The sequence below is a fragment of the Bos mutus genome, chromosome 11 (assembly GCF_027580195.1).
Source record: "Bos mutus isolate GX-2022 chromosome 11, NWIPB_WYAK_1.1, whole genome shotgun sequence".
Lineage (NCBI taxonomy): Eukaryota > Metazoa > Chordata > Mammalia > Artiodactyla > Bovidae > Bos > Bos mutus.
The window spans coordinates 3637682-3665486 of NC_091627.1; the positions used below are offsets into that span (position 1 = coordinate 3637682).

The window sequence follows — 27805 nt, forward strand, 5'->3', positions numbered from 1 at the left end:
TCCCTGCCCCCGAGCAGTGAGACCCCTACAAGTGCTTGCCCTCTCGGGTCCTCAGGGTCCTGGGCCCTGCAGGAGCCAGCAGAGAATGGTGTCCCTCCCCTCTGAATTCTTTACTCAGATGGTAAAGAATCCACCTGCAACTCAGATGGTAAAGAATCCACCTGCAACTCAGGAGACCTGGGTTGAGAAGATCCCCTGGAGAACAGAATGGCAGCCCACTCCAATTTTCTTGCCTGGAGAATCCCCATGGACAGAGGAGCCTGACAGGCTACAGTCCATGGGGTCACAAAGAGTTGGATATAACTCAGCGACTAAGCACAGCACCCCCTCAATCCTGCTGCTCCCAGGCCACTCCAACCCCCACCCCCACCCTCTCCAGGGAGCCACTGGGGTGGGGGTCACACCTCCTCTCTGGAGCTGGGTGCTCTCTTGGAACACCAAGTTGAATTAGTTCCAGGCGCTGGGCTAGGGGCTGGCCTGTGCCCAGCTGTGACTCGCTGGGCCTCGCAACCCTGGCCTCCTGGGCAGAGTCCACCACCTGCTGTCCTAAACACAGGGCCTGTCCCTGAATCCCTGCACTGCCCTAGGCACCTACCCCCGGGGAATGCACCACCCAGAAAGGCTCTGGTTCTGACACAAGCCCGCTTGGAAGGGTCTTAGGGGTCTTCCAGGCTCAAGGACCCCAGGGACCCCAGGCGGACCTCGTGGATCTGGGGCGAGGGGAGAGCCGGGGGCAGGTGGACCTTGGCTTCACCAGATCCCCTGTCAAAGCCCAGCCCTTGCATCTCTCCTGAGGAACCTGGGGTCCGGTGGGGTCCTGTCCAGGCCCTCAAGGCAGGGGCTACCCCAGGGTCCCCAGAGCACCCCTGAAGGACAGGTGACTGTGCCCCAACCCCTCCCAAAGCTGCCCGTGCAGAAACTAGCTGTGTGACTTTGGGGAGCCCGCGGCCGGCCCAGCCCAGACTCCCGGCTAACTGTCCTGGAGGGTCTCAGAGAGCCAAGGAGGGGCTGGGGGACCCTGGAGAAGCAGAGCACCCGGCAGAGCTCCCTCCCAAAGAAAGCGGGGCGGTGGGGGCGGGGCTGGCTGTTCCTGTCTGCAGGCTGGGGCTGAGTTGGAGCAGGGAAACAGGCGGGATGGTGGAGGGACGATGGGGAGGTGGGAGTGGAGGACGGGACACATGTGGTGGTGATCAGGACACGGGGTGGGGGCAGACCCAGGTAGAGCTGAATGGTGCAGGCGAAGGTGCCCCTCCTGCACTTCAGCACCCAAGGCTGCTTCTAAAGTTCCCCCACCCCTACCCCGGTCATGCCCGGCTCGCAGCAGTCTACAGCCCCGCCGGAGACTGCTGTTTTAGCAACTGCAGGTGAGGGCTCGGAGGGCAGGCTGCTCCTTGAGACCCCCGTCCCCACCTTGACTCCCCTGCACGGGGTTTCCCAGGCAGGCAGCTAGTGGTAAAGAACCCACCTGCCAATGCACGAGACATTAAGAGGTGTGGGTTCAATTCCTGGGTTAGGAAGATGCCCTAGAGAAGGAAATGGCAACCCACTTCAGTATTCTTGCTGGAGAATCCCATGGACAGAGGAGCCTGGGCTACAGTCCATGGGGTTGCAGAGAGTCAGACACGATTGAAGCAACTTAGCACACGGAGGCCTGGCAGGACCTTCCTCTACTGGAGGGGCCTGGCTTTGCCCCTCAGCACCCCGCCCCCGGAACCCAGGCTGCGGGTCCACTTCTGCTCAGCTGAGGGGGAGGGGCGGAGGGGGCGCCCCTCTCGCAGAGACCCCAACTCTGAGCCCCGCCTTCCCCTCCCTGCAGCCAGCCTGGGGGCCACAGCTGCCAGTGGTGGCCCCTGCAGGATGGGGCGGGGGTCGGTCCGCAGGTCTCCCCCAGGCTCCCCGCAGGGCAGGCCAGTCTCTTGCATGCTTCGGCTTGTGTGAAACAACAGAGTGTTGCTCAACCTCACAGGGGCGGTCAGGCTGTTGTCAGAGGAGCTTAGGGAAACACGGGGCCAGCCCTTCCAGGCAGTGCTCTGACCCCTTGAGGCCCGGTCTCCTCACCTCCTTGCAGGAGGCCGGCACCCACCCAGGGGGAGGTGCACACCCCCGCCCGTCCCCCACTAGATGTCTGGGAGCAAGGGGGGCGTGGACCCTGACAGAGCCTCCCATGGTGGTGAGGGGTCCCCGTAGGCCAGGCTGGGTCCCAGCTGGACAGGCAGCTGGCGACGGCACGCAGGCCAGGAGCCCACCCGGCCGCCCCAGCTCAGCTGTGGTTCTGCCCACCCCAGCCCTTTGTGGACTCTGCCGCTTGCTGGAGATGAGCCTGCGGTGTGACAGCCCTGTTTGGCCCCTGCCCCCTACAGGGCATGTCCCTGAGCTGGGGGAGGGCGCTGGTACCTTGCGTCCATGTTACAGACCAGGAGGGGGCAGGACGCTGCCAGTGGCCCAAGCCCCGCCTGAAAAGCGCTTTTCCAATCTCTGCACTGCTGCCCTTTCCAGGCCAGGCTGTCGTCAGCCCTCTGAGGAGGAGGGACAGGGGCAGGGGCAGGCGGGCTGGGAAGGCGCGCCACCTGGCCAGGCCTACAGGCCCTGAGCTGCGCAGGAGGCCCTCAGACCCCTGAGTCCGGCCTTCAGGACCAGGCGCCCCAGGTGCTCAGGAGGGGACCCGGAGCTGCCCCTTGGCTCCTGGGATGAAGGCGCAGTGAGCTGTCCCAGGACAGGGCAGGGAGCCCCAAGCTCCAGGCCTTGGAGGGTCCAGGTGCCCTTCTGCCCAGAGCCCTGCTCCCCAGGAGTCCTGAGATCTGGCTTAGAGGCCATGAGGAAGGTCCCCTGGGAACCTGGCTGCCCCCGGAAGGCGTGCCAGTCCTGGCTCTGCTCACCTCCTTGGTTGCCCCTCCCCACCAGGAGAGGCGGGGGGTCGCGGGGGTGCAGCTCCTTCGCCCACATGGGCTGAGCCCCTCCTCCCCGCCAAGGCCGCAGCGTGTGAGGCTCTGGTGACTCACGGCTGTGGCTTTATTCCCCTGGAGAACAGGAAGCCCACAGCCCTGCCCGCCCACTCACAGCCTGCCAGGAGTCGGGCAGCAGCGCCCCCGCTCAGCCCGCAGAGGCTGCCCTGGGCCAAGTGAGTGGGGCCTGGAGAGGAGCCAGGCAGCAGGGACCCAGGGCATGCCGGGGGGCAGGGAGCCCTGCACTGAGCCCTGCTGCACCCTGCCCTGCGCCCCCGCCTGTGGTGCAGGGAGGGCACAGCTCACCTCCCCAGACCCACGACGCGTACCCCCCCCCCACCTCCCTGGCAGTGCTGACTCACCTGCAGCCTTCACCCTCCTCCTGCAGCCCCAGGAGCCTGTCCTAGGCCCACCCCGTGCCCTGGGGAGCTGTTCCTGGGGCACATGGATGCCTGCCTGAGCCCCCCAGCACCTGATGAGTGCACCTGGCCCAGCTGGAGAGACAGGCTGGCCTTCTTGGCCTTCAGCCTCTCAGACCCAGTGCCTGCTCCCTTCTCCCCCACCCAGGACACACCTTACCACCTCTCCACACACCTGCAGGGGCCCCCGCAGGTCAGGTCCTCCACTCTGGGACCAGTGATGGGGGTGGGGGCCACAGGCACCGAGCAGGAGAGGGAGCTGAGGGAGGGAGGGATCTCCACACACGTGGTCTTCAAGATGGGGGGCTCAGGTGATCTCAGGACCCCCAGGAACCCCAAGCTGGTTTCCGGCACTGCCTGCCCCCATGAGACCTGTGAGCACAAGGGGTTCATGAGAGGCAAGACCCGTAGCTGCCTTTGGGCAAAGGTTTGAGAGAGAGAAACTCCTCCGGGGCCAGGAGAGGGGGGGCTCCCTGAGCTGTCTGCTCGGAGGACTGGCCCCTTCCAGTTCCCCCACTGACTCACGCCCCTGCCCCTCAAGGCTGGTACTCGGTGAGGACAGCACCATGCCTCAACCCCCTCCAGCCCCCATGGGGAACAGGAGCAGAATCACCTTGTGCAAACCAGCAGCCCCTGCCCCTCCTGTGGGCCCCCTGGCTGTTGCAAGGGCCAGCCAACTGCACCCAGGCCCTGTGCTCCTCTGTGGGGTGGGCAAGGGGCCCTTCCCCCAACAGCCTGGCAGAGGCCATGCTCCCCCTCTTTCTCGGTGACACCCCCAGGGCCAGCCAGTCCTGCAGACACCAGTGCAAGGTCTCCATGCCCACCCGGGGACCACAGGGGTCTTTCCCATGCAGGGTTCACACACATACACACGACGTGTGTATATGTGCACACACAGTGGGTCTCCAAACACCATGTGCACACAAGCAGGAGGTCCCTGGGCCCAGCGCACAGGAGGACTTCACCCTGAGAACAAGGCCAAGGAGGACGGAGACTGGGGTTTTGCCAGGAGTCAGGGGGTGGGACTGCCCATGGGGACCAGGTTCCCCCCTGGGGTGATGGAATGCTCTGGAAGTACATACTGGTGATGATATAAAGTTACCAAACTTCACTCTATATTTTAGGTTTTGTGTATTTTATCACGATTAAAAACCCCCAAGTTGTAGGGTCCAGAACACAGTGGGGGTCTCAGTGCCAGCCTCCCAGGTCCCAGGGGACAGGGATAGTTTCCTCCAGGCAGACACAAGCCACCCTCGGCTGAAGGCGAGGACCTGCCATCCACTCCTGAAATCCGAGGGATGCGTCACTGCAATTACGTCAGCTGCAGTCACTGGCATTTCTGGAGCATTCGGAGGCCCCAGGCCCACTCAGGAGATGGATGTCGTTTCCTGCCCGACATGGAAAGAACCTCCGGGGCTGCTGTTTTAGAGAAATAACAGTCCCAGTGGAGCAGGCAGGGAGGGGCTGGTGCTGACTCAGGAAGGTGCTGAGCTTGCATTCAGCTTAGGGAAGCCCCCAGCCCTGCCCTCCTCCACCTCTGCCCACACAGGGAGCTAAGTGAACTCTTCACCTGGGCATGTGATCCACCTGGGGTGGATTTACCTATCACTTCTGCACTCAGTCTGACAAGACAAAACTACATGGCCTTAAGAAGCCCCTCTGCTGGGCTCACATCCACTGGTCTAAGTGGGTGAAGTCCTTGGGTTCCAGCTCTCCTCCCGATTCTACCCAGGGAATGCAAGCGAATGCCATCTGAGGTCTGGAAGGATGTTCTGTTGCCAGCAGGCAGAGCAGATTTCAAACTCATTTTCCACATGCCTCATGCATAGTCCTTACGTCCTGGCCTCATTCACAAGCCTGATTTCTCTCCCAGCTGCAGTTTCAGCAATGGATTATTCTGAAAGCCCCATCTTTGTCCTGACAATTTTCAACCTCATGGACTTTGTGTGCTAACTCGAATCACTGCACCGTGAGGGGGACACTGCAGATTCACGACCCCGGTTCAGGGCTGGGTGGGGAAGAAGACCCGCAGATACCAGGCCACCGCCCCCAACACACTACAAGGGAAGCGGTTCCGTCCGAAGTCCCTCAGGCTCCAGTGTGAGTCCCTGCAGGCATAGAAGCACCTCCCTTGAGGCTGACAGAGCTAAAGTGCTGGGTGTTTACTGAGACAGCTATTTGAGGAAAAGGCAGAGAAAAGCAACATTTCTCCCAGCTTCCTGCCAGCCCCCTCAGCACATGAATTATTTCCAAGGGCTTAGTTTGCTGGTCCTTTGCCGAAAGACTCAAGTTTATTTTGCTTTTTGCTACCTCCCCCCTACCCCGCCCCAGGATAATCTGAGGCTAGGGTATGTTGTCAACCTTGGTAAGTGACCACGGCATGAGCTTGAAGGACATATATCCCCCGATTAATAATAAATGACCAGAGCCAGCGTCTGCAGGACGCCAGTCCTCAGCCAGCCCGCGGGGCTCCAAGACGGAGCGCTTCCGGCCCTGGCTTGTGCCCAAAGTCAGCAGAGCTGCTAGAGAGGCTGGGGGCCTGTGGGCAGACCCGGGGAGGGAAGCCTGAGAATCGGTCTCTGGGGCGACTGCCCAGCACAGAGCATCCCGTCCCACCTTCCAGGACCCTCCCAGGAAGATGCTTCCCACCTCCCCCACCCATCCAACCCAAACTTCTCCGGTCCCGGAAGCCCGGGAAAGTTGAAGGGCGCGGGTCGCGGGCGCACCAGCGGCCTTCAGCACCGCGGACAGCTCCGCGCGCCGACCCCACCCCCCGCCCTCCCTACCTGTCGTCGTTCTGGAAGGACTGGTCGCCCAGCAGCAGGTCCCGGAAGCGGTACCGCGGAGGCAAGGGCAGCACCTCCGAGTCCAGGTCGCTCATCTTGAGGCCGGCGGTGTCCAGGCGCGCGCCGTCCCCGCGGCCGCCGTCCTCGGCGCCGGGCTGCCTGCGGGCACACGCCAGCGCCCCCTCAGCCCGCGCCCGCGCCCGCCCGCGCCCAGCGCCCCCGGCCCTCCTGGCCCGCACGGCCCCGCCTCCCTCGGCCCGCCCTGCCCTCGCAGCGCCCCCCATCCCCACGAGCCTGGCCGTGCAGCACAGCCCGGGCCACTGCACCTCTGCCCCTGCAGGGCTGTGAAGCCCACTGCAAAGCACCTTCAGGGTGTGGGGGAGGTTCACCACCGCCCACATCAGAGGCGGGCACTTACCCCACCCCTGGACTTCCACCAGGGCCACGGAAGCCCTCCCGGCAACCCCCACATAGACTGCCTACTCAGCCTTCCTCAGGATCCAGAACACTCATCTCCCCGTCAAAGACCCCCACTTCCAGACCCTCAGGCTGCTGGGCTCGGGCCAGGGGTGGTGGGGTGCGTATGACAAGGAGGCTTAAGAAGAGGCCCTTGTCTGCGGTCTCCATGGGGCCAAGAGGCTCAGGTGGGATCAGAACCTGGGAGGGGGTGGCAGTGGGGACGGCAGGATCCCTCTGGGCCCCCAACTGCCCTTTGCCCAGTATCGCCAGGACTCTGGGGCCAGAAGCCCCTGTCCCTACCTGGCAGGACAGAGCAGAGGAATGGGATCAGACCAGGTAAACTGCGAGGGCCCTTGGTGGTCTGCAGTCTTCTGGGGCCCATTTGTCTCCTGGGGCACCTGCCCCTTCCCGCCCCCACCCCACATCCAGGTGAATTTTGGCTGTGGTCGCCCTCAAGCACCAAGGCTCCCAGTTCCTAACCTCCTGGGGCAACAACCTCAGCAGGACCTCTCTGCCCGCCACGCAGAGGCTTGCTCGCCAGCCCCCACGCTCCATCATCACCCAGTGGGTGCTGCACACAGCAAGGCAGCTGCATAGCATTAACTGAATGCCCTGGGGAACCTTACGTCCACGGCGCAGGCGGGCAGGGGAGGCGCGGCCACCACTGCAGGTGGGAGGCTAGGGCAGACCCCTAGCTCCCGCCAGGTGAGCCCAGCCCCAGGCCACCCCTTGGTGGTGCCCTCAGCCCGCGGTGGGGAGGTGGAATTCTCTCCCTGCAGCCTCCACCCTCTGGGCTGAGCCCTCACCCAGCTCTTCTAAGAGTCAAGACCCCCGGAGGGGGGGCAGTATATCAGCTGGGACCCTTTGGTGGTGGACCCGTGATTGGGCCTCTTGGGACCTTCAGAGGCACTTCCGCAACGGCAGACCAGCTGGAGGGCACGGGGTGGTGGATTCTCTGCCCTGTGAGGCCCGTCCCTGCCAAGGGGCAGGAGTTGGAGGGAGGAGTCTGGCTCTGCCCCTGGGCAGGTGCAGTGCTCCACTGACCATACTCATTCCCAAACTGAAAACTCATGGACAAGCTGTGTGAGAGGCTGGGAGGCCAGGCCACTCACCTGGAGCACGAGGTCCACGTTGTGGGGGGGGGGTTGGCGGCAGGCACTCTGGTCCCCTCCTCTCCCTCCTCAAGGCAGGAAGGGCAGGCACATTCCCTGGGAACCCCACTGAGCCCCTCGCCCACGCGTCCCGACCCCTGGACAAGCAGCAGGCAGGCGTCAGCCCCTCATCCCACGGCTTCAGGAGCTGCTCAAGGGCCATCCCGGACCCAGGCTGCGAGTGGCCTTGTGGACCCAGCATGCCTGTGTGCTGTTCTCCAGGTCACAGGGTCAACCCCGAGGATCTGGCAGTGTTTGTAAAACAACATTTTCCTAATCGCATCAGCGTGGCTGCATGTTTTTCCTTAGTCACAAGCTGGTGGGGCCGTGGGGAGGCGCAGGCAGGCAGGGGAGCCATGTGGCAGGAGGTTGGGCTTGTGTTTTCTTGCTTTTGCCCCCTTCTTGCCGACCGCCTCTTTCAATGGCAGAACCCCAGAGCTCCCCGGGCATGGCTGCCTTTGACCCCTTCTCCTCCGGGGGTGACCGGGAATGCGGCCCCTCCTCCCTCGTGGTGTGGCCGGAACACCGGAGCCTGGAGGGAGCACACAGCGGGGAGCAGACGCCCCATAGGCCTCGCAGTGTCCTGCCTCATTGCCCCAGCAGAGCCGAAAGCCCACACGAGCCTGAGTGATTGTTGTGCTGGCCGAGGGCCAGGCCCCAGGGCTCCTGGAACGGTGCCCCTGGTAGGAGGGACATGGCCGGGCAGCTGCTCCCCGTGTCCAGGGGCCTGCTCAAGGCCTGTCTCTAAGCCTGAAGGCTTGTGTCACTGAGAGCTTCCAGGCAAGTGGGACTTGGGGGTCCTGTCCCCGCCCATGCCTGCCCCCACCACAGCTGGGATGGTCCAGGTGGGGCGAGGGCGGGCCACCTGTGCCTCCTCGTCGTCCCTTTCCTCTCCTCCTCACAGAGTGACTGAGGGGCGGAGGACCTGGGGAGGAAGTCCAGGATCCCCAAACCACGCCCGGTGTCTTTTCTGTCTGATGGCTACACAGAACGCAAGGCTTCCATGGCATAAAGAAGGCATCCATTTCCCTGGCCCTCAACTGCCCTCAGGACAAGATGAGGAACTTCATCGCAGGACTCACTGACCCCCACCCCCCGGAGCCAGGGCAGAGCACCCCCCTCCCAGACAAGGCCTTGGGGGACTCTCAAGTCCCCTCGACATGAACCTGCCAGGCCCAGGAAGCTGCCCAGGGTCCTGATGACTGAGCAGGGCTCAGTTCTGCCCCTTTAGTCCATGGTGGGTGGCCCCAGGGAAGTCACCTGACCCCTCTGAGCCTCAGTTTCCTCTTTCGTAAATGAATATTCTGAAGCCTTCTACCGTTATGAGGCGATGGCTGAGATGGAATGAGACAGCAAGTTTGAGGTGGTCAGTGTGTGTAATCCATGTCAGTTTTTAATTTGGGGCTGGTGAGCCAGTTGTTTGGCCAAATTCCTGTGGACAAAGGCCCTGACCCCAAGCGTCAGGTTCCTAGGACGGCCAGCTCCCCATCCCCATCTCCCCAGTTCAGCAGGAGGCCCCTTTGGGGGCCTTTTGGGATGCTGACCAGGGAGGCCAAGGCGATAGGAAGCTCACTCCCAGCATATACAGAGCAGGAAGTCACCTCCCAGTTTGGGGCACATGAGCTCGGGCACCCTGACCCTTTGGCCCCAGGGGACAGACAGCCTGGGCCACAGCACTGCACGCTGCGGAAGAGGCCCAGGAGGTGGGGGTGGGGAGGCCAGGTGCACCTGAGGCAGAGCCCTGCTGTTTCCCACCAGGGCTTTCCAGGGGATGGTGGTGGTAAAGAACCCGCCCACCAACGCAGGAGATACAGGAGACGCAGGTTTGATCCCCGGGCTGGGAAGATCCCCTGTCGGAGGGCATGGCAACCCACTCCAGTATTCTTGCCTGGAGAATCCCATGCACAGAGGAGCCTGGAGGGCTACAGTCCATGGGGTCACAAAGAGTCAGACACAACTTAAGCAGCTTGGCACACACACTGCCCACAGGTGGCCAAGGCGCATCCCTCTGAGGGGCAGGACTTCCACTTCTTTCCCCTCCCAAATCCCCCTCCCCCACCCCGGCTGGTCAAGGAGTTAAGCACGACTGAGGAGGGTAAAGTGGTCAAAAACCTCCTTCTCCCACCAAAGGCACCAGGCCCTGGTGGTTGCCTAAGTTTGCCACCTCAGCCAAACCATGCCAAAGTACAGAAAGAAACAGAAGTGATTTTGTTCATTTCCCTAAGCGGACCCAATCCCATCACCAAAGTCAGGTGCAGACAACACAAGGTATTGATACAAACGAGGAGACCTCCCTGAAGGCTCTAAGTGCAAAAATCCTAAGTAAACTGTTAGTAAGTGGAATCCAGGAGTGCATTACGACACCATACCGCCAGCATCCAGGAGGATTTACCCAAGTGTGATGTACTTCACAACGCCAAGGAATTAAAGGGGAAAATCGATATGATTTTGTGAGCAATTACAGAAAAAGGATCTGTTAAGACCCCAAATCTGTTAGTAAAGTTAGATATAGAGGGAAACGTTCTTAATTTGATCAGCAAAACCAACAGTGGAATCCTGGGGGCATTCCCACTCCAGGGGGACACAAGACTGTCCGCTGCAACAGGCCCAACGGGCCTCCTGGGTGCCCACCCAGGAGGGAGACGAAGGGAGGTGTGAGAGGAGGAAGACGGGGGCTCTTTCTCTCGTCAGCAGCAGCATCCCCATTTGCTTCAAAACCCCAAGAGTCAACTGAAACCGATCAGAACAAATGAGAGCTTCTAACGAGGCCGCCAAACCAGAGAGCGCCGAAGGTACGCAGCGAGGGCAGGAGCAACGAGGCGGCCGCAGCATCACGAGAGGGAGCTCCTGCCCCATTCTCCCTGGGCCTACAGGGTCGCTCGGAGAGGCCGCCCACCGCTCCCCGGCACCGGCTAACGGTGGGAGGAGGTCGCGCTCCCAGCCCTCGACGGTCCCTTACCCAGATGAGGGCGCAAAGTCAATCAGCACACAGCCATTTCGAGTCTGACAAACTGTTTCCAAGATTTACACTGAAGAATAAATACACAAGACCGGCCAGGACGGGTGTGAGAGCAAAACAGAGAAGGGGCGGGCCTTGCCAGCTGTCAGGGCTAATTTATAGCCTCAGCAGAGGGACCGGCTGGAGCTTGGCACGACAGAAGACACAGAGGAGGGGAATTCAGGACGAGAGGAAGGCGATCTCGGAAGGGAAGCGGCCACTTTGGGCTGGGGTTGGAACGAGGGCCACTCATGGGATGCTCACGGCGTCCTGGATGGTGGGGTTGGCGTCCCCTCATTTTGCTGATGGGGAAACAGAGACACAGAGAAGTGAAGGAACTCAGCTATCCAGGCAGGCCCAGCCCCGGAGCCCAGAGACCCTCAGGGGCGCTGCCATCTGGCCAGCCATCAGCTATAAGAAAAAATCCACTTTTCAGCCCCAAACCGAGGAGACCAGAAGAGAACACAGAGCAGGGATGTCTGCGGTGGAGAAGGCCTATCGTTTAGCAGAACAGATGTATACATGCTATGTGGGAACAAGACACTTCCGTTCAAAGAAACAACAATGGCAGGGAAGAGCAGCAACAGAAATCAGGTCAGTGCCCGGATGCCCGGAAGACGCCCAGGAAAGACAGACGGGCAAGAGGAGGCCAAGGACAGAGAGGTGGCCACTCAGGAGACGCCACAGAAGTCCAGCTCTACACGCGTGAAGGGCTTCCTGCCTTCCTGGTCATTAGGAGACTGCCGGGAGCAGGAGCTCCGCCCCTGGCAAAGGTCATGAGGAAGGCGGCTCGGCATACGCAAAGGCGGGATCGAGCCTCAGGAGTCCCCCTGGATATTCTCGAGCATCTACCCCAAAACCAGAGTCTGCCTACTTTCTGCTTTGTGCTCTCACCTACACCTCTGACTTTACGGCTGGGGTGGGGGGGGCTGTCCCCCTACGTCTCTCCAAAAAAAGAGTTAACTTACAGCTCCAGTTAATCAAGTTCCTGGGCCTGACAGTGTTTCAACCTACAAACTCCTTTGGAAATCCTCTAGCCTGCCTGAATAGGTTTTTCCGGCCACATGTGATTGTTCAGAGCCTCCCAACTGTGAGAGGCAGGAGGTGTTCTAAACTGTCTACACACAGATTCCTTTGAGTAGTTAAAAGATTGATTGGAAATCGTATTGGTGAAGGGATTTTCACTTGTTGGGCCAATGTTTGCTGCCAGGTCGCCATATCCCTTACCTGCTGTGTCCCTGGCAGTGTGTGTAACCGTGGACCCTTGAGTTAATTCTTTTCTTGATTGAGCCCACCTCACCTTTGCCCTACAGGAATGCAGCTTTGTCCAATGCTTTTTTGGAGGCTGGCGCCTGACTTTAGAGTAATCACCTTTAGAGAAAAATAAGTTTCTTAAAATGTTAACAGGCCTCCGGGCCAGAAGATGATGCAAATCACCTAAACTTTTGCATAGGATAAGTTTGCAGGAAGAAAGCCTGGCTTATTGCATGACTCTATCCCTTCCCCCATTATCCTCTATGCATAACTTAAGGTATAAAAACTACTTTGGAAAATAAAGTGCGGGCCTGGTTCACCGAAACTTGGTCTCCCCATGTCGTTCTTTCTCTCACCTTCTGGCTGAATTATTCAGCCTCTTTTCTCCACTGAATTTCCTCACTGAGCTATCCTTATTTCAGCCTCTTTTCTCCACTGAATTTCTTCACTGAGCTATCCTTATTTAACCACTCTTTATATCCTTAATTAACGTTTAATTAAGCAATTGTTTCCTGATCTTCGCCGACGCCGTCCCCGCTTCAAATTCCCTGGATCCACCGGGGCTGGACCCCAGCAGGAGACAGACCAGCGAGTACCGTAACAGGGCCAGGGGGACTCCAACTCCAAGCCTCCGCCCCGGACCCTTCATCTACCCCAGGGACACTGGGCCCCCACCCCGCCTCAGGATGACACCTTGGACGGCCCGGACGTTCGCGACAGAAGACATATCGCCCTGTGAACACAGTCCGCTCCAAGAGAACCCCAGGGAGACAGGCTCGCTCTGCAGGCCTGGCTCACACCACGTGTGTAGGCTGTCCCCACCGCATGGGGACAGTTCCAGGGAGCTGGGGCGGGGCGGGGATTCAGGCCTGCGCCTCATCCTTGGTGCTGCACCAGGAGACATACTGAGCGGGACTCAAGTTTATTGGACCTGAGAAAAGCTAGAGACCACCTGCCTCCCTCACACGTCACTGGGTTGGAGCCGCAGCCCCCGGGTGGGTCTCTGGGGAGGAGGGGCATATGACCTCCTGGGACAATGTCCCTCCCACCCAGGCTCCTGTAGGCAGGAGTCCAGACGGCTTGGAATGCTCAGGTCGACCCACAGTGTGACTGACGGATGCCCCACTGGCTCAAGGATGTGGTCCTTCTTCTAAGATGCATCCTTCAACCCTGGAGAGCCACGACCGACAGGGATGGCGGATGTGTGCGTGTGCAGAGGTGTGCATGGACCGGTGTGTGCACGCAGATGTGCAGATGAACACACAATGTGCATGTGCACACACACACGTGTGTGTGTACCCCACGTTCACACTGCCCAGCACCCAGGAGAGTCCTCAGACCCTGCAGCACCACCAGGGAGGTGGAGGGCAGTCAAGCACTGGGCTCGGTGCCCAGGGAAGCAGAAAGCCGCCGCCACTCTCTGCTGACCACGACAGAAAAGCTAAGTGCTTCCTCTGTCCTGTAATTAAAAAGCCAGAGCTGTTCAAGCTGCCCAGCAGCTGGTGGTGGTTGTGGGGGGAGGGGGGGCGGTCTCCGGGAAATATCCACCCTCTCACTAGGGGAGGGGGCTTCGAGTCAACGCTGAGGATGGCCAATCACCACCCACTCTGAGGGATATCAGAATCCAAAGTTGAAAGCTCAAAACGCATCGTTGAGCTGAGTTCAAGCTCTGGATCCACCAAAGAGACTCCTCCTAGTAGCTTCTCCCGTGCGCCAAGCAAGCCCAGGGGACATGAGGAGGGGCCTGGCATCCCTGTAGACACGGGGCCTCGGGCATGTCCATCACCTCCCCGCTCCCTGGCCTTCCCCAAGCCTCGGGCCCACCCTCAGGACACGGGGAAGCAGAAGCCATGGGGACTGCAGCGCCCACCCCACCCGGGCCGCCCACCTGGACTGGGGCCTGCCTCTGTGGAGGGCCCCTGCTGCAAGTCCCCTGAGTGGTCGCAGCGTGCCCAGGCCCCTCGGGGCCAGGCAGTGAGTGCACATCCAGATCACAGGCCCAGCACTCGCCACCTGGCTGCCTGTCCCCTGGCTGGATGTAGGGTGGCTGCTGGTGGGGGCGGATGTTGGGGGGACCACAGACAGGCCTGGGCTGAGTGGGTGGGGTCCACCTGCAGGTGGAAAGCTGCCCTGCCTTCCCCATTCCCACGGCTGCAGAAGGCACCGCTGTGTTCCTGCTGAGCCCTAGGCCCCACGGCTGGCATGGCCTGCAGGGGTGCCTGGGCCTCGTCTGGGGGCTGGGGCCCAGATAGGGACACCCTGCCCACACAGGACATCTCATAACACAGGGCCCTCTCCTTAGAGCCCCGAGTCCCTTTGAATCTGATCCCTGCTGGCTTCCTTGCCCCTCTCCTCCAACCTGCCAACATGTTGGGGCTCCCCCTCCCCACACCCTAGGGGCTCCTGTGTCTGCCAGACGGGGTTAAATTCTGCGTTCACCCGGCAGCCGGGGCCTCTTCCTCTGGTTTGAGACTCTGAGCTTTTCCCAAGATCAGACACCTGCCAAAAGGCGTCCAGCAGCGGCCTCTGGCCCGGAATCCGGGTCTCTGTGAAGGCGGCTGAAGGCCCAGGCGGGGCCTGTCTTGGGGTGGAGGCAGGAGAGGGGTTTCTGGTCACGTCATTGTCAACATGCGGGCAGCATCCAGGCCCGCAAGGCTGGCACCGCAGGGTGGCTTCCGGGCCTCATTGGCCCATGAAGGACAAGCTGACCACAGCCAGAGAGACTGCAGGAGGAACCTAGGAACACACCCCTCCGTGGGAAGTCCAAAGCACAGGGCAGACCTCCTGGGACAGGCCTTCCCAGGAACCGCAGTCCGGAGCGGGCCTTCTATCTCAAGTTTGAACTTGCTGGCAGCTGGTACGGGCCAGACGTGCCCATCCCCGGCTCCGCAGGAGGAAGAGGTTTTGGCAAACGTGGCTGGCCCACCCGAGCACACAGCCTGGGAGAGTCCCCACAACTCCTTTAAAAACACCCATGTCATCAGGCGCTGCTCCTGGGCCACACTGCCTGCAGGCTCCACCCAGAGACTCCACACACCCGGGAACAGCCGGCAAAGCCCCACGGCCGCGGAGATGGAACAAGAAACCTCAGGGGAGAGGTCACAGTTCAGTCACGAGACCCTCTGAGAAGAGGGGAAGTTGTGCTAACAAGGCTGGACTCCCGCCGCGCAGGGTAACTCAGGGTTAGTCAGACTCTCAGACGGGCCTCCCTGGTAGCTCAGTCGGTAAAGAATCCGCCTGCAATGCAGGAGACCCTGGTTCGATTCCTGGGTCGGGAAGATACCCTGGAGAAGGGAAAGGCTACCCACTCCAGTATTTTGGCCTGGACAATTCCATGGAGTGTATAGTCCATGGACTCACAAAGAGTCGGACACGACTGAGTGACTTTCACTTTCAGACAGGCGGGACACCCACGTGGACAGTGGTCAGAGCCAGGCGTGAGGACACGGTGACACCCGCAGCCGCACCTGGACACAAGCAGAGTCCTGTGCAGGTACCACCCCCATCCCCGTCTCACTCACCTCTGCCCACCCGAGCTGTGGCCTAAGGCAGACCCCCGAGTTCCCTCCAGCCCCTACACCAGGAAGCCGGCTCTGGCTGGACAGGGCTGCGTTGGACCTCAGGCCTTTTCCCACAGAATCTCGGCCACTTCCGGCTGCCCTGCAGGCACGCCTCCCTAATATGGACCTCCAGCCAGACATGGACCCTGGCGGGATGCCAGCCCTGGATCCGTGCCCTCTGCATCAGGGCCCAGAGGGTCCCACATTGGCCCTGGGGGGAGTTCAGTCAGGAAACCCTCCAAGGAGAGGGGAAGTTGTGCTAACAAGGCTTGACCCCTGCCGTGCCAGGGTAACTCAGGGTTAGTCAGACTCTCAGACAGGCTGGGACACCCACACGGACGGTGGGCAGAGCCGGGCATTAAGGACACAGGTGACAGAGACCGGCACCTGGACACAAGCAGCGCCCTAAGGCTGCTGGCAAGAGGCGGGCACCAGCCAGCTCTGGGGCATCTGGGGGTGTCCTAGCCACTCCCTCTCCCACCTGCAGGGCAGAGATGTCAGGACCTGGGGATGGAGCAGGGCTGGAAGGACAGTGCCCAGGGACCGCGGGGGACAGCCGAGGCAGGGGACCCCTGGGCACAGAGGGGAGGCCCCGGGGTTCAGACAGGGAACCAGGCACCAGGGCCAAGACGCCTGCGGCCTGGAGTCCTCCTGGGACCCCCCATACCAGGCCTCACAGCCTGGGGGCAGCCCGGGGACCAGGCAGGGCCGGGGTCAGATGGGGGTGGAATGCCCCCCACTCCCCACCTGCACCCTCCCCCACCTCCTCTCTCAGAGCTGAAGCCTGTCTCCCTGAGCTGCTGGCCTTGGCCACAGGCCCCACTGAAGCCCAGCCAGGTTTCCCCCTCACCCGGCCTGACCTTCCCTGCAGGGGTCCCCACCTGGCCTGCCTGACGTGCCCTCGGCCCTGGCAGCCACCCCAGATGCCTGCAGCACAACTGGGAATCCTGCAGGGACAGAGGCCAGCTCCGGCCAGGGGAAGGGCACTGTCCAGGGGGAGATGGAGGCATCCGGGGGACTAAGCCCACCCAGCCTAGACCTCAGGACACAGAGCCCCCGCCTCGTCTGGAGCAGGCCGTCCAGGACAGCGGGAGGAGTGGGACATTGGTCACCAGGAAGATGGGTGACACCCTTCCAAGCAGGGAGATGGGCAGAGGGCAGTCAGACCGTGATGGTGCAAGACCCTCTCGGGGTCACCTACTCTGAGCTTGATGGATGTTACCTGGTTGACCCTCAGAGCGACCCAGGGGAGGTCCAGACTGTGCCTACTTCATGGGGTTAATTTTGCTTCCCAAGGACTTCACCGGGTGGCCTGCTTTCAGAGCACTGGCCTCAGGCTGTGCCCCCAGGACCCCACAGGTGCCAGGCTGGTGTTGTCCCTGCCGAGGGACCACCCTGACCCTGGACATGTGGCCAGAAGCCTCCGCTCCCGACCCTGGTCACTCAGCACACACGGCCCTCCCTTCAAGACCATCCGCTCCATTCCTTACTTGACAAGTGGGGAAACTGAGTCCCACAGAAAATGGCCACAGGGCTTGGCCTTGAACCAGGTGTCCACCCCTTCTCTGGCCTTAGAACGGCGGACCGAGTGGGGGCCAGAGGCCAGAGTGTTGCTGAGCTAGGGAGGCTCGTGCTGGGCAGTGGCTGTGGCTGACCTGGAGTCTGGCTCCTGGCCGAGGGTGAGGAGTACCTGTGAGTGCCGACCCTCTGGGGGCTGGTGGGGTCGGGGGAGGGTCCCAGGAAAGGGCCCTGGGGCAAAGCCCCTTGGGATGGTCACTGCTTTGCCCTTCCGGGGCCCCGCCAGCGCTGTGCCCTTGGTGCTGGTCAGCAGGGGCCACGTGGCACCGTGGATGTACAGGGAAGGTCACCTCCCGGCCACCTGGAAGGCCCTGCTAGTCAGCCCTCTCCTCACACGTGGACAGAGAAGTGACTGGCGGCGAGCACCACGGGACCAGACCCCACCCCTGCCCTTCGTCTGACAGCCTGCCTGCACCCCACACCCCACGCCCCACGCCCCACACGGGGCTCTTCCTAGGAGGAGCTGCCCCTGGGAAGCGGGGAAACCCCACTCCCCCCCAGAGCCTTGCTGGCCTGGGCCAGGCCGTCCCACAGGCTCCTTCCCCAGGCCAGACCAGAGAGGGGGCTGGGAGGCCGGCACAGTGCCCGGCCCCTCTGGCACAGAGGGCATCCCAGCTTCCTGCCTGCAGCGTCTGCGCCTCCCGGTGCCTGGGAGATGTATGTAAGCCTGGCCACGCTGTGGCCACCCTCCATCAACGGTGCAGACAGACAGAGAGTCTGGGCACCTGCTGGTGATCTGAGTGTAAGTGCCCAGCGTGCTGCCACCCGGCCTTGAGGGGCAGCCCTCTCCCCCACGCTCCCCAGGCTCCGTAGGGACGTAAGCTCACCGTGGTGGTGGAGGTTGGGGGGAAGAATGGGGGTAGAGGGGCAGGCGGCTAGGGAAGTGGGGATTCTGAGGATGAGGGGTCCTGGGAGGGTGGCATGAACTCCATCTGGGGTCCCTCCGCATGGGCGGTGGGGCCCGGCAGACCGTACCTGGGGGCGCACTGGCCGTCGTCGAACACGAAGGTCCGGTTGGTGTGGCCCCCGCCTTGCACCCCCCTGTAGACATCTCCTGGACCCCTGCGCACCCCGTCGTGAAGCGGCATTGGGCTGGCGGCGGCTGCGACTGGGAGGCAAGGGACACACCGGGAGCGACAGGAGACTTCTTCCCCTCCACCCCTCTCCCAGCGCTGTGCCCTGAAACACTTCTCTGATTTCGGTGGGGGTGGGAAAAAAAAAAATCCTGTTCCAGGGATGGTTTCGGCGCCGGTGCGGGCGCGCCCCCTGCTGGCCATGCCGGGAACCGCGCGAGGGACGGGGCTGTGGTCCCTCCGCGTCCCATCTGCCGAACAGCCTAATCCTGAGACCCTGAGCCCCTGAGATCCGGGGCACAGGCTCTTCAAATGCTAAAAAAACCCCAAAATCCCAAAGACCACCCCCCGGGGGCAGGGTTCCACGGTGGGAGGCGCTCCCAGGGGGCTGGGGGCCTCTGCGCGCTTCACGGGTGAGGGTGCCTGCGCAGCTGACCCTGCCCGCCTCTGGGGCGGGAGGGGCGGCCGGTCAGCATCTGACCCGCCCCCATCTCTCCTGCGCCCCCCCTCCTCGCCCTCCCCCAGCCCTCCACGGCACCGGTCACTCCTGCAGACACCAGCCCACAGACCCCGTGTGTCCATCCGCATCAGCCTCACCCCTGGGAGGCCCCTGGGCCTGGAGAGGGAGGGGAGGTCAGAGCGCTGGAGGCGGGAGTGAGCGACCCGCCCCCCAGGCCTACGCAGTGAGCCCCAGCCCCACCCCGAGCATCTTGCAAACAGGCAGAGAGGCTGGGCTGCACCCTGCTGCAGCTCCACCACCCAGGGAAGATGCTCAGGAAGCAGAGGGATTGACTGGTGACACCCACCACAGGCTAACACGGACATCCTGGCTCAGGGTCCCTCCCCGCACCCCATGCAGAGTCCTACAGGTAGAGCCCCCAGGTCTGTCCTCACCCTCAGTGAATGAACCAGGAGCATGGAGAGAAGCAAAGGCAGAAAAACAGACACAGGGGCAAGAGAGCAGCCTCTGAAAAGAGGGCGAGGGGCTGGGGCGCCAGATGGGGCAGGGGCCACTGAGCCAGCACCACCCAGGCAGCTCTTCTCAAGGCCCTGGGCACCAACCCACCCCCCTGAGGAGGTCAGGGTAGGGGCTGCCAGGGCAGGGCTGGACCCGCTGATTGGGAGGGCGCATGGCAGGTACTTTGCGGTCCTGACGCCTGCATTGCTCCTGAGGTCCCATCTCTGTTTACTCCCAGGAGATGGCAAGCTCAACATCATGGTTTTCCTGGAGGGGGCACTCCATGAAGGCATGGATCGCCCCAAAGTCCTCCGGAGGGCAGCGTGCACCCCCAACCGGCTCACCAGCAGTCTTGCACCCTGGGGGCTTTCCCTGCTCCCTCCTGAGCGGTCCCACCCACCCCTGCCCCAGCCCCGCCCCACCCCCAGCAGGACTCCCGCCAGTGTGTGTCCATCTTACAGACCCCTTGGAGGTGCCCTGCTGGTTGGTCAACGAGATGACTAGCCGGCTCTGTCAGTGATGGGAAACAGACAAGCCTGGTAACATTCCTGACATCATCAAGGAAAACAAAACACAGCTTCCCTCTGCCATGGAGGACCCAAGCCCCAAAACACCGGCCTGTCCATCCATCCCCAGCCGGGAGCAGGGAGCCCACCTGCCCCCGCCCCCTGGCCCAGGGACCCCTGCACACTCTCAGCCAATGTTCTCCGTGGGGTCTATTCCAGCACCGCCCTCCCTTGGGCACCAGGAACACTCCCAGGGCACGGAGCCTGGCTTCTCCTTACACCTCCGATAAACCCCGGACCCTAGGTGCTAGCAGAACTGACCGTCCCCAGCCTTTCTTGGGTTCAGCCCAGAAGCCGGGCTGTGGGCTGGGCGTAACCGGGTCTCCCTGCTCCCAGACTTGACATCAGATCCACACACCTTCTTAGCATCGCCGTCGACTGTGACTTGGGTCCCCTGCTCAGCGCCCGCTTCATCCCAGGCCCTGGCCTCCTCCCTCTTCTCCTGCATGGCCTGACACCGCAGGCCCTGGGTCATGGCCCCCACCCGTCCTCCAGCGTCTGACCTGTGGCCTGGCCTGCGCTGACCGGCCCCTCCTCCGTGCTGCCTTCAGGCTGTGGAGCTGAGCAGGGCTGGAGAGTCAGGCCCAAGCCATCAGCTCTCAGGACCTCCAGGGCCACATTTCAGCCATCTCCGGGCGTCCCCACGGTCCACAGTCCACCTGAGGACGCCCTCCTGTAGCCCCCAGCCCCTCCTCAGTTGCAGACAGGTTTCTCGCTTTCCTGGGACAGAGGCTCTGCTCTGGCCCCTGGCTCTGTCCCAGGACGACCACCTGGGGTGGACTCCACTCACCACAGGGACACCTGCCCCAGCTCCCTTCTGCTTCCCCTCCTGGGAGATGAGGTCTCCCCGACCGTGGCCTCCCCCAGGAAGGGCCCCGCACGTCCCCAGCAGCCCCCTTCAGCATGAGCTCTGACATCCTCCCGACTGAAATAAGGACTTAGTACCCTCTTCTCCTGCTAGAAGTCTGCCTCCTTGAAAGAGGCGGCGTCTCCACTTTCCCCTCCCTCCCTCCCTTCTTCTGTCATCCCTCCACCGGACTTAGTGGGCCGCACGCCCAGCACTGGGCCAGCCCCCAGAGATCCAGCAAGGAGCACAGGCCTGGAGACCCAGCCACTCACACTTGAGCGTCAGGAGTGGGCAAAGGGAGGTTTGCCCGCACCAACCTGCTGGAGACAGCGGCTCCGTGCAGCGAGGCCTGAGCCAAGGGCCCTGTCAGGGCAGGAAAATCAGAGGGCAGGTAGAGGGCAGGCGGGTGGGCCACGGCCTAGGGGGAAGGGGCAGGAAGGCCAGCCAGCCTTCCAGTAAGCCAGAAGCTAGGGAGGGCAGAGAGAGGGTGGATGGGATCAGAGGCAGGCCTGGGAGGTGTGGGGATGCCCCTGGCTCCTAGGTCAGTGGTGGCACTGGCTTAGGCAGAACCCCCCTGGACAAGGATGAGATTTGGGGTAGGGGCACCTGCAGGCCCTCAGAGGCGGGTGAAGGCTCTCTGCCCATCCTTAACCAGCCGAAGTCCCGCGATCTCTGCTGACCAGCCTCCCAGCTCCTCTTGCATGTAGCTCCCCCAGCCTCTCACCCCCGCCTCCAAGGGGGCCCACAAGAATCCTAAAACCTTCCTCTAATCCCCCCGGCCCTGTAGTTCCCTCCTCCGCTCTCAGGTAAGACCAACGCTTCCTGCCACAGAGGCGGTCCTCCCTGCCCACCAGGCCCACTTGCCAGCCCAGGAACCCACCTGGGCTCCTTCCCTGAGAAGCTTTGCAGTTCGGTCCTCACCCTGATGGACCCCGTCCGGCCCCTCCCTTCACCCTCAGTCCTTGCCCCCTGCCCCCCACCCTCAGTTGTGAGATCCTTCAGGGGAGAGCCCCAGCTCGGGACTGGCACCTGAGGGTGCCCACGGTGGGCAGGTGAGAGGAGACCCCCACTCCAGTGGGAAGCTGGGCTGCCCAGCTGGAAGCGGTGGGGGAGGACTGTCCATCTTGGGCACTAACCCAGGTGTGCCTTTCTGGCAATTTCTCCAACAGAGGGACCTCACCGCAGGAAGGGGGGCAGAAGTAGGGCAGCGGGGTGGAGGTGGCGCAGAGCACGCGGGGGCGGGGCAGGCTCCGTCCCGGCGGGAAGCACGTGGGGGCGGGTAGAACGCACGTGAGGGGGCGTGGCTGGGAGGACGGCGTGCGTGGGGCGGGGCGCACGTGGCAGGGTCCAGGGCCTTGCGGCTCTCTTCCGCAGCTGTGCGCGCGCTCATGGCGTCCCGGGCTCCTGAGCCCCGCGCTGGGGTTCCGCGAGTTTCCCGGGGATGCAGGTGAGAACTGGGGAGCGGTTGCTGGAGGGGGTCAGCTGGGACGCCCTTGCCCAGGGATGCTTGGGCGGGTGGGGGGCGGGTGGTGGTCCGGGCCCGACTCTTCTTTCCAATTGAAATGAAACTGAGTCCTAGCCCCACCCAGCAGGGCCCGCTTGGGGCCCACCCCGACCCCCGGGTCTTTGAAGGTTGCGGGGGGAAGACAGAGGGGTGCCAAGAGGCAGGACCTACAGGGCCGTGTTCTAGGCCCTTGTCCTGAGCCCACCCCCTCTAAGACGTTCATCACCGCTTCTGGGCGCTAGGGGCGTTTTCTGGGGTCACAGAGCCCCGCGCTCGTGTCTTTTCTCGCGGCAGTGGCCCTTTCCCATCGAGCACCCAGGTCTGCTGCGAGGACCACCCTGGCCAGGGTTCGGGCCAGACCAAGGGGCCTGCGGTGGCGGAGGGTCCCGGCTCCCACCTGCCACGGAACGTGCTCAGCGAGAGGGAGCGCAGGTGGGGGCCGTCGTGGCGGCTGCGCGGTGGGGGCGGGGGTCCGAGGAGGTCAGGTCTGCGCCCGCGCCTAGTTTCAGACAGCTGTTTGGTAAGGGCACGCTGTAGCGAGTTCTCAAGGTAAATATAGCCCTCGTGCTGGGGGAGGGCCACCAGTGCAGCCCTTTCTTTGACGTGAAGTTCAGGACCACTCGAGGTTGTACATTTGGGGCCGGTCCCCGCTCCAGGCAGGGGTGGTGGTCTAGGCTTGGTGGTGGCCTGTGGCAGACGCCCTGCTAAGCCTGCAGCTGGGGTCCAGGGCCCCTGGGGCCAGGGCAGTGCTCTGACCTGGTTCCTGAAGGGCTCAAGGCTTTCTGGGGCTGTCCTCTCGTTTCCTGGCCAAGCCAGACAACCCTACAGTCGGGGGTCCCTTCTCTGCGAGCAGGAAGCGGATCTCCTTGAGCTGTGAGCACCTGCGGGGTCTGCTGCCGCGGTTTGACGGCCGGCGGGAGGACATGGCCTCGGTCCTGGAGATGGCAGTGCAGTTCCTCCAGCTGGCAGGCACCCTGGTGCCCGGCTGGGAGCAGCAGGCTGTGAGTCGTCCTGTGACCGCCGGGTTAGCCCTCTGCGGAGGAGCCATGGGCATCTCCCTGCTCCCAGTCCCCCTCTGTCCCCCGGCAGCTCCGACCACTGGGCAGCCTGGCTTCCCTGGCGTCCCCGCCCCGCATGCCCAGGGCTGCTGTTTCCAGTAGACACACCTCCGTTTGCGTATCACACCTCCTTTGGGAACTCAGGGGATGAACTGTGGTTTCCACTTACATCCCTTGCCATTGCCCATGGTGCCAAAGCTGGCATAGGTAAAAGTACCCCCCTCCCCTGGGGGGGCACCAACTTCAGCCTCCCTCCCCCCAGTCCGGAGCACAGGGTCTGTGCTCAGGGTGGATCTCTGCGACCCCAGGCGGGCTGTCCAGGGGCCGACCGCAGCCTGCCTTCCGTGCGTGTTTTCCGGCTGACAGTCTCGGCTGCATTTCTGCTGTTTGTCTCCGCTTCAGGTTCTCACTTCCTCCAAGGAGCCGTGGCTCGCATGGCAGACGGATGTCCTGCAGCTGGCCCTGGCGAGTCAGGCCCCGGCAGGCGCCCCGGACGCCGGCGTGGGAACATCCAGTGTGATGTCAGTGTCCCCGTGGGGCCGGGGGCCATGGTGGGGGGGGTGCATGCAGACCACTCAGAGGCTCTCCTTTTGTCTTTGCACACCATGCAGTCATCAGGCCCCCCCGAGCTGTGAGGCTGCGGCTGTGGACGAGGGTGAGGCCCTGTCGGGGGTGGCCGACATGCTGGACAGGCCACCAGCGCTGCCTGGTGAGTGTGAGTGGGTCCCCGTCCTCCCCTCGTGCTGTCCACAGCCAGGCGCATGAGGCCGCCACGATGACCACGTCCCCCTTGTGCTGGACACCCAGCTGTGGGTGGCTCCCCGGACCATGACTGCCGCTCCCGAGTGCCGCAGGAGGCGAGACTGTGCGTGCCCACCCAGGCGGGGAGGGGTCCTGCTGTGGTCAGGGCCGGCAGGAGAGCTGGTGGTGGTTTAGTCGCTGAGTCGTGTCCGACTCTCACGACGCCATGGACTGTAGCCCTCCAGGCTCCTCTGTCCGTAGGATTCTCCAGACGAGAATACTGGAGTGGGTTACCGTTTTCTTCTCCAAGCAGAGCTGGGCCTCCAGGGAAAGTCGAGAGCTGTACACGGGGTGTGGGGATGGAGGAGTCACACAGCAGGGTAGACGGGTCCTGGAGATAGAGGAGGCGGTGGAGCGTGAGGGTCCTGGGGTCTGAGCCGCACCTGTTTGGCCTGAGGCTGAGCGGCCACGTCCTGCAGGCGGCCTCCCTGGCCTCAGGTGTGGGGTGCTTCACCTCTGGACCCTTAGCTTCTCCTGGTTGCCTGTTGGCACCAGGTTCCCGAGCCTCAGGCATTCCCTGTGCGGGATGCAATGGGCAGGGGCTGCGGTCTTCATTGGGGGCGGGGGGGGGCTCATTCTTCTTTACTCACTCCTTGCTTCCCTCGTAGAGTCGCCCAGCCTCGTCCCCCAGTCCCCAGGCCCGAGACCCCCCAAGGTCCTGAGGCCGTCCCCTCTGTGGCCGGTCCGCTCGCAGCAGTCCCCTTCCCCACTGGTGAGTGAGGAGCCCCGGAGCTGCCTGGGCCAGGCGGGGCCCCCCACTACGAGGGCTGACAAGGCCCTGATGCCGGACTCCAGGTGGGTGCCCGGGTGCGTGTGCATGAGCTGCCAAGGCCTCCTCCCAGACCCCCGCCCCCGGCCCCAGCTGCCCGGACCCGCTGCCCAGGAGGTCTCTGCCCGTCCCGTCCTTGCTGTGCCCGGGTGGCCAGACTCTGCCGTGTGGCTTTGTAGTCTGTGTGTGTTGGGAAACACTACTGTCTCCCTAATTGTCGTCTGTTTTGGCTGATGGTAAATGAGTTTGTGTTTTGTGAGTTCCACCAGCTGGGGCGTGGGCTGAGAGCTCTCGGGGGGCTGGAGAGGAGCTGGCAGCGGGCTGGGTGGGCAGGGTCCGGCGGGAGGGAGCAGCCCATCAGTAAGCTGCCTTTCCGGGCCCACGCCCTCCTCTCGAGGTGCAAGGCCCAGGGTCCACCTGGGACGACCGGGGTGGGGCTTCCTTCTCGTCCTGTCCAGGTCTGTGTCGGGATGTGACGTGGCAGATGGTGCGTCCGTTCTGCTGAGCCCTGGGCCTGACTGGTGGTTGGGTGAGTGGACCGCTTTCCTACCACCCCCAACCTGGAGCCTGGGTTGGTCCTCAGGCAGGGCTGGGGGCAGGCAGCTGGGACCGTGGGGAGATGGGCCCCAGCTTGCCGAGTGACGCCAAGGTTCCAGTGTCTGCATCTGAGTTCTCGTTCCCTTCTCTGCTGGTGTTTTTGGGGACCCCTGGGTCGGTGGGGGGGATGGCAGGTGAGGTGCATGCTGATCAGCGGTGGGCATCTGTGGGTGAGAGTGTGTGAGTGCTGGGTGTCGGTGGCTGCAAGTCGGCTTCAGAGCTTTCCCCCAAGAACTCGTGCCCACAGAGGCACGTGGGTGCAGGGTGAGTCGAGCGTGTGCAGGATCTGGCGTGGAGGGGGTGCACCTCCCTGGTTCTGGCCCTCCCAGGGGTCTTGAGCAGGGCCAGCAGGAGTGGGCCCACCCACCTGGTCAGGGGCCCTTCAGAGGATGAGCAGGGGACTTCTTGGTGGGGTGGGACAGATGGTTGGGGGGAAGGGTGTCATCTTCTCTACGCTGACCCTACCCTGCCCACCATGGGTCCTGGGGTCCTTGTCTGCTCTGCTGACACGTCCCATCTGCTTCCAGGGTCCCTGGAGGGCAGAGGCAGCGGTGCCCCTTCTCGGGTAGCCACCAGGAACAGCCCGCTGGACAGGCTTGAGCCGGGCTTCCTGGGAGACCCCGAGTCTGGCCCCCAGGAGGAGTCCCCGGACGGGCCCCTGGAGCCGTGGGGCTCGGATGGGAGCTGCCCCAGCCCAGTCCTGCGGGATGAGGTGGACAGCATCTTCCCCGACTTCTTCGCCTGCTGAGACCAGGGGAACGGGACCTTTTCGGCAGCACGTGCCACACACTCAGGCGGGGTTTTATTCTGGGTTTGGGCTGCAGCTGTGGTCTAATTCCAGCGAAGGCTGGTGGGGAGCGGAGGCTGAGTATTAAAGAGGAGAGCGATTTTCCTGGAGGAAGCAAAACTTGTGTAGCTTTTGTGCAGTTGATGCGATTCACTGGGCACATGGCACCAGTTCCGTTCACAGTGCGGGCGCCTGCCTGGGTTTGTTTCTGTGAGGTTCCCGGCCTGTGCAATCTCTAAATAACGGCGCTGGGGCTGGCGGGGGCAGGGGCTCCCTGGACTGAGACTCCTGTGTCCTGGGCCTGCTCCCCGAGAGGTGGGTGTGGGACTCTCTGCCCCTGCAATACTGGTCCCAGGAGCTCCAGAGACATCCATCGGGGAGGCCTGTCTCTAGGCCAGGAGGTGCCGGGGTAGGACGGACCTCTGTCTTCGAGGTGGGGGCCTCGGTGCTCCCCTCACGGGGCCTGTTGGGGGTCCGGGGCAGAGGCTGCCTGGATTTTAACGCTTGGACTCCTAGCTGTTCCCGTCCGCCCCGGGATCTGGGAAGCACTGGGTTCCTGGGAGGAGTGCCCCTCCACTCTGGTATGGCAGGGTGACCCTGTCTGAGTCCCGCTACCTTTCAGCCACTGTGAAGGTGGTGCCAATCTTTGAGCCAGGCTGGTCAGGGGCTCACTCCTCTCTGGCCTCTGCGTGTCCCTTTCTGGAGACTCCAGGTTCTGGGCCCACCTGGAGGAACCCTATCTGAGCTCTGGGCAGCCTTAACCCAACACCCCAGGAGGGAGGCAGGGGGACGGGACAGGGGCTCAGCTCTTTCAGAAGCCTGACTGAGGCCCCAGGGGGACAGGTGGACGCACCCTGACCCTTAGACGTCTTACTTGGACGCTTAGAAGGTGAGGGATAGGACCCTGCCCCAGGTGGTAGCCTTGTGCTGCCTCGATCCCATGGCTGGGGACGGGGGGCTGGACCCGGTGCTAGAAATGGTCCTGGGCCAGGGTTGACAGCGGTGCCTGGGCTGTTGTGGGAGGAGCGTGGCAGGAAGGGCAGCGCCCGCCAAATCTGCACCCGCCCTGGGCCCTGGGGCTGCACACACAAAGCTGCTGCGTTGAACGCTTTAGACGACCCACCACCCCACCCCGGGCTGGTGGCTGGGACCTGGCCTCTCTCGCTGCAGCTGCCTGAGGGGAGTGGAGAGAAAGCCCCCCCACGGAGGGGAGAACCCAGGCTGTTGCCTGGCCTGGTCAAGACCGCTGGAGCCGAGGAGCTGGGGTCCACGAAACTGCTTGCTTTCCGCTCCCTCCACTTCTCTGGCCCTCGCTGAACCAAATCAGCGAGGCTGATTGCGTATCTTGTTGGCTGCAATTGTGTGTCTGGGGGTGAGTTTAGAAAATCAGCCAGCCGGTGATTACTGGCTAATTCTGTGAGTTGGGGAGGCCTCAGCACAATCTCCCATCTCTCAAGGTGATCCACTCTCCTTCCCCCGACCCCAGGGGGTCCTGCTTGCCTGGCCCCAGGACACAGCAGGCTCTGCCAGGCCCAGCGGGACCCCGGCACCCTGGGGCTGCACCATCTCCCAGGCCCACCCATCCCTCAGCTCGGGCCAGTGCGGCCAGGCCTCGGTGGCAGGCAGCTGGCTGTCCTGGAGCTGACCAGCCGTCGGCCAGCACCCTCGGTCCAGCTTGCCTCCCCCGCCCCTCTGTGC

At 63.0% G+C, this 27805-nt stretch overlaps 1 protein-coding gene and 1 long non-coding RNA gene across 2 annotated transcripts; one reads left to right on the forward strand and one right to left on the reverse strand.

Moving 5' to 3' along the window:
• Window positions 1–4536: 4536 nt before the first annotated feature.
• On the reverse strand, window positions 4537–15669 carry LOC138989800 (uncharacterized). The gene is made up of 3 exons (XR_011465949.1): window positions 15531–15669; window positions 6148–6306; window positions 4537–4780 (listed from the first exon to the last, which is right to left on the reverse strand). It is a non-coding gene; the product is annotated as an uncharacterized lncRNA (long non-coding RNA).
• Window positions 15670–21931: 6262 nt separating this feature from the next.
• SOHLH1 (spermatogenesis and oogenesis specific basic helix-loop-helix 1) lies at window positions 21932–26182 on the forward strand. The gene is made up of 8 exons (XM_014481427.2): window positions 21932–22038; window positions 22390–22527; window positions 22949–23096; window positions 23556–23674; window positions 23765–23862; window positions 24563–24749; window positions 25182–25252; window positions 25848–26182. Exons 1-8 carry the CDS (start codon window positions 21980–21982, stop codon window positions 26066–26068), a joined length of 1041 nt encoding a protein of 346 aa, XP_014336913.1. The 5' UTR covers window positions 21932–21979; the 3' UTR covers window positions 26069–26182.
• Window positions 26183–27805: the final 1623 nt, after the last annotated feature.

Excerpts from the sequence above, each read along its gene's own strand:
- SOHLH1 (XM_014481427.2), top strand. The coding sequence starts at position 21,980 with ATGGCGTCCCGGGCTCCTGAGCCCCGCGCTGGGGTTCCGCGAGTTTCC. Across the intron at positions 22,528-22,948 it reads CTCAGCGAGAGGGAGCGCAG|GAAGCGGATCTCCTTGAGCT; the intron begins GTGGGGGCCGTC and ends CTCTGCGAGCAG. Across the intron at positions 25,253-25,847 it reads TGGGCCTGACTGGTGGTTGG|GGTCCCTGGAGGGCAGAGGC; the intron begins GTGAGTGGACCG and ends ATCTGCTTCCAG.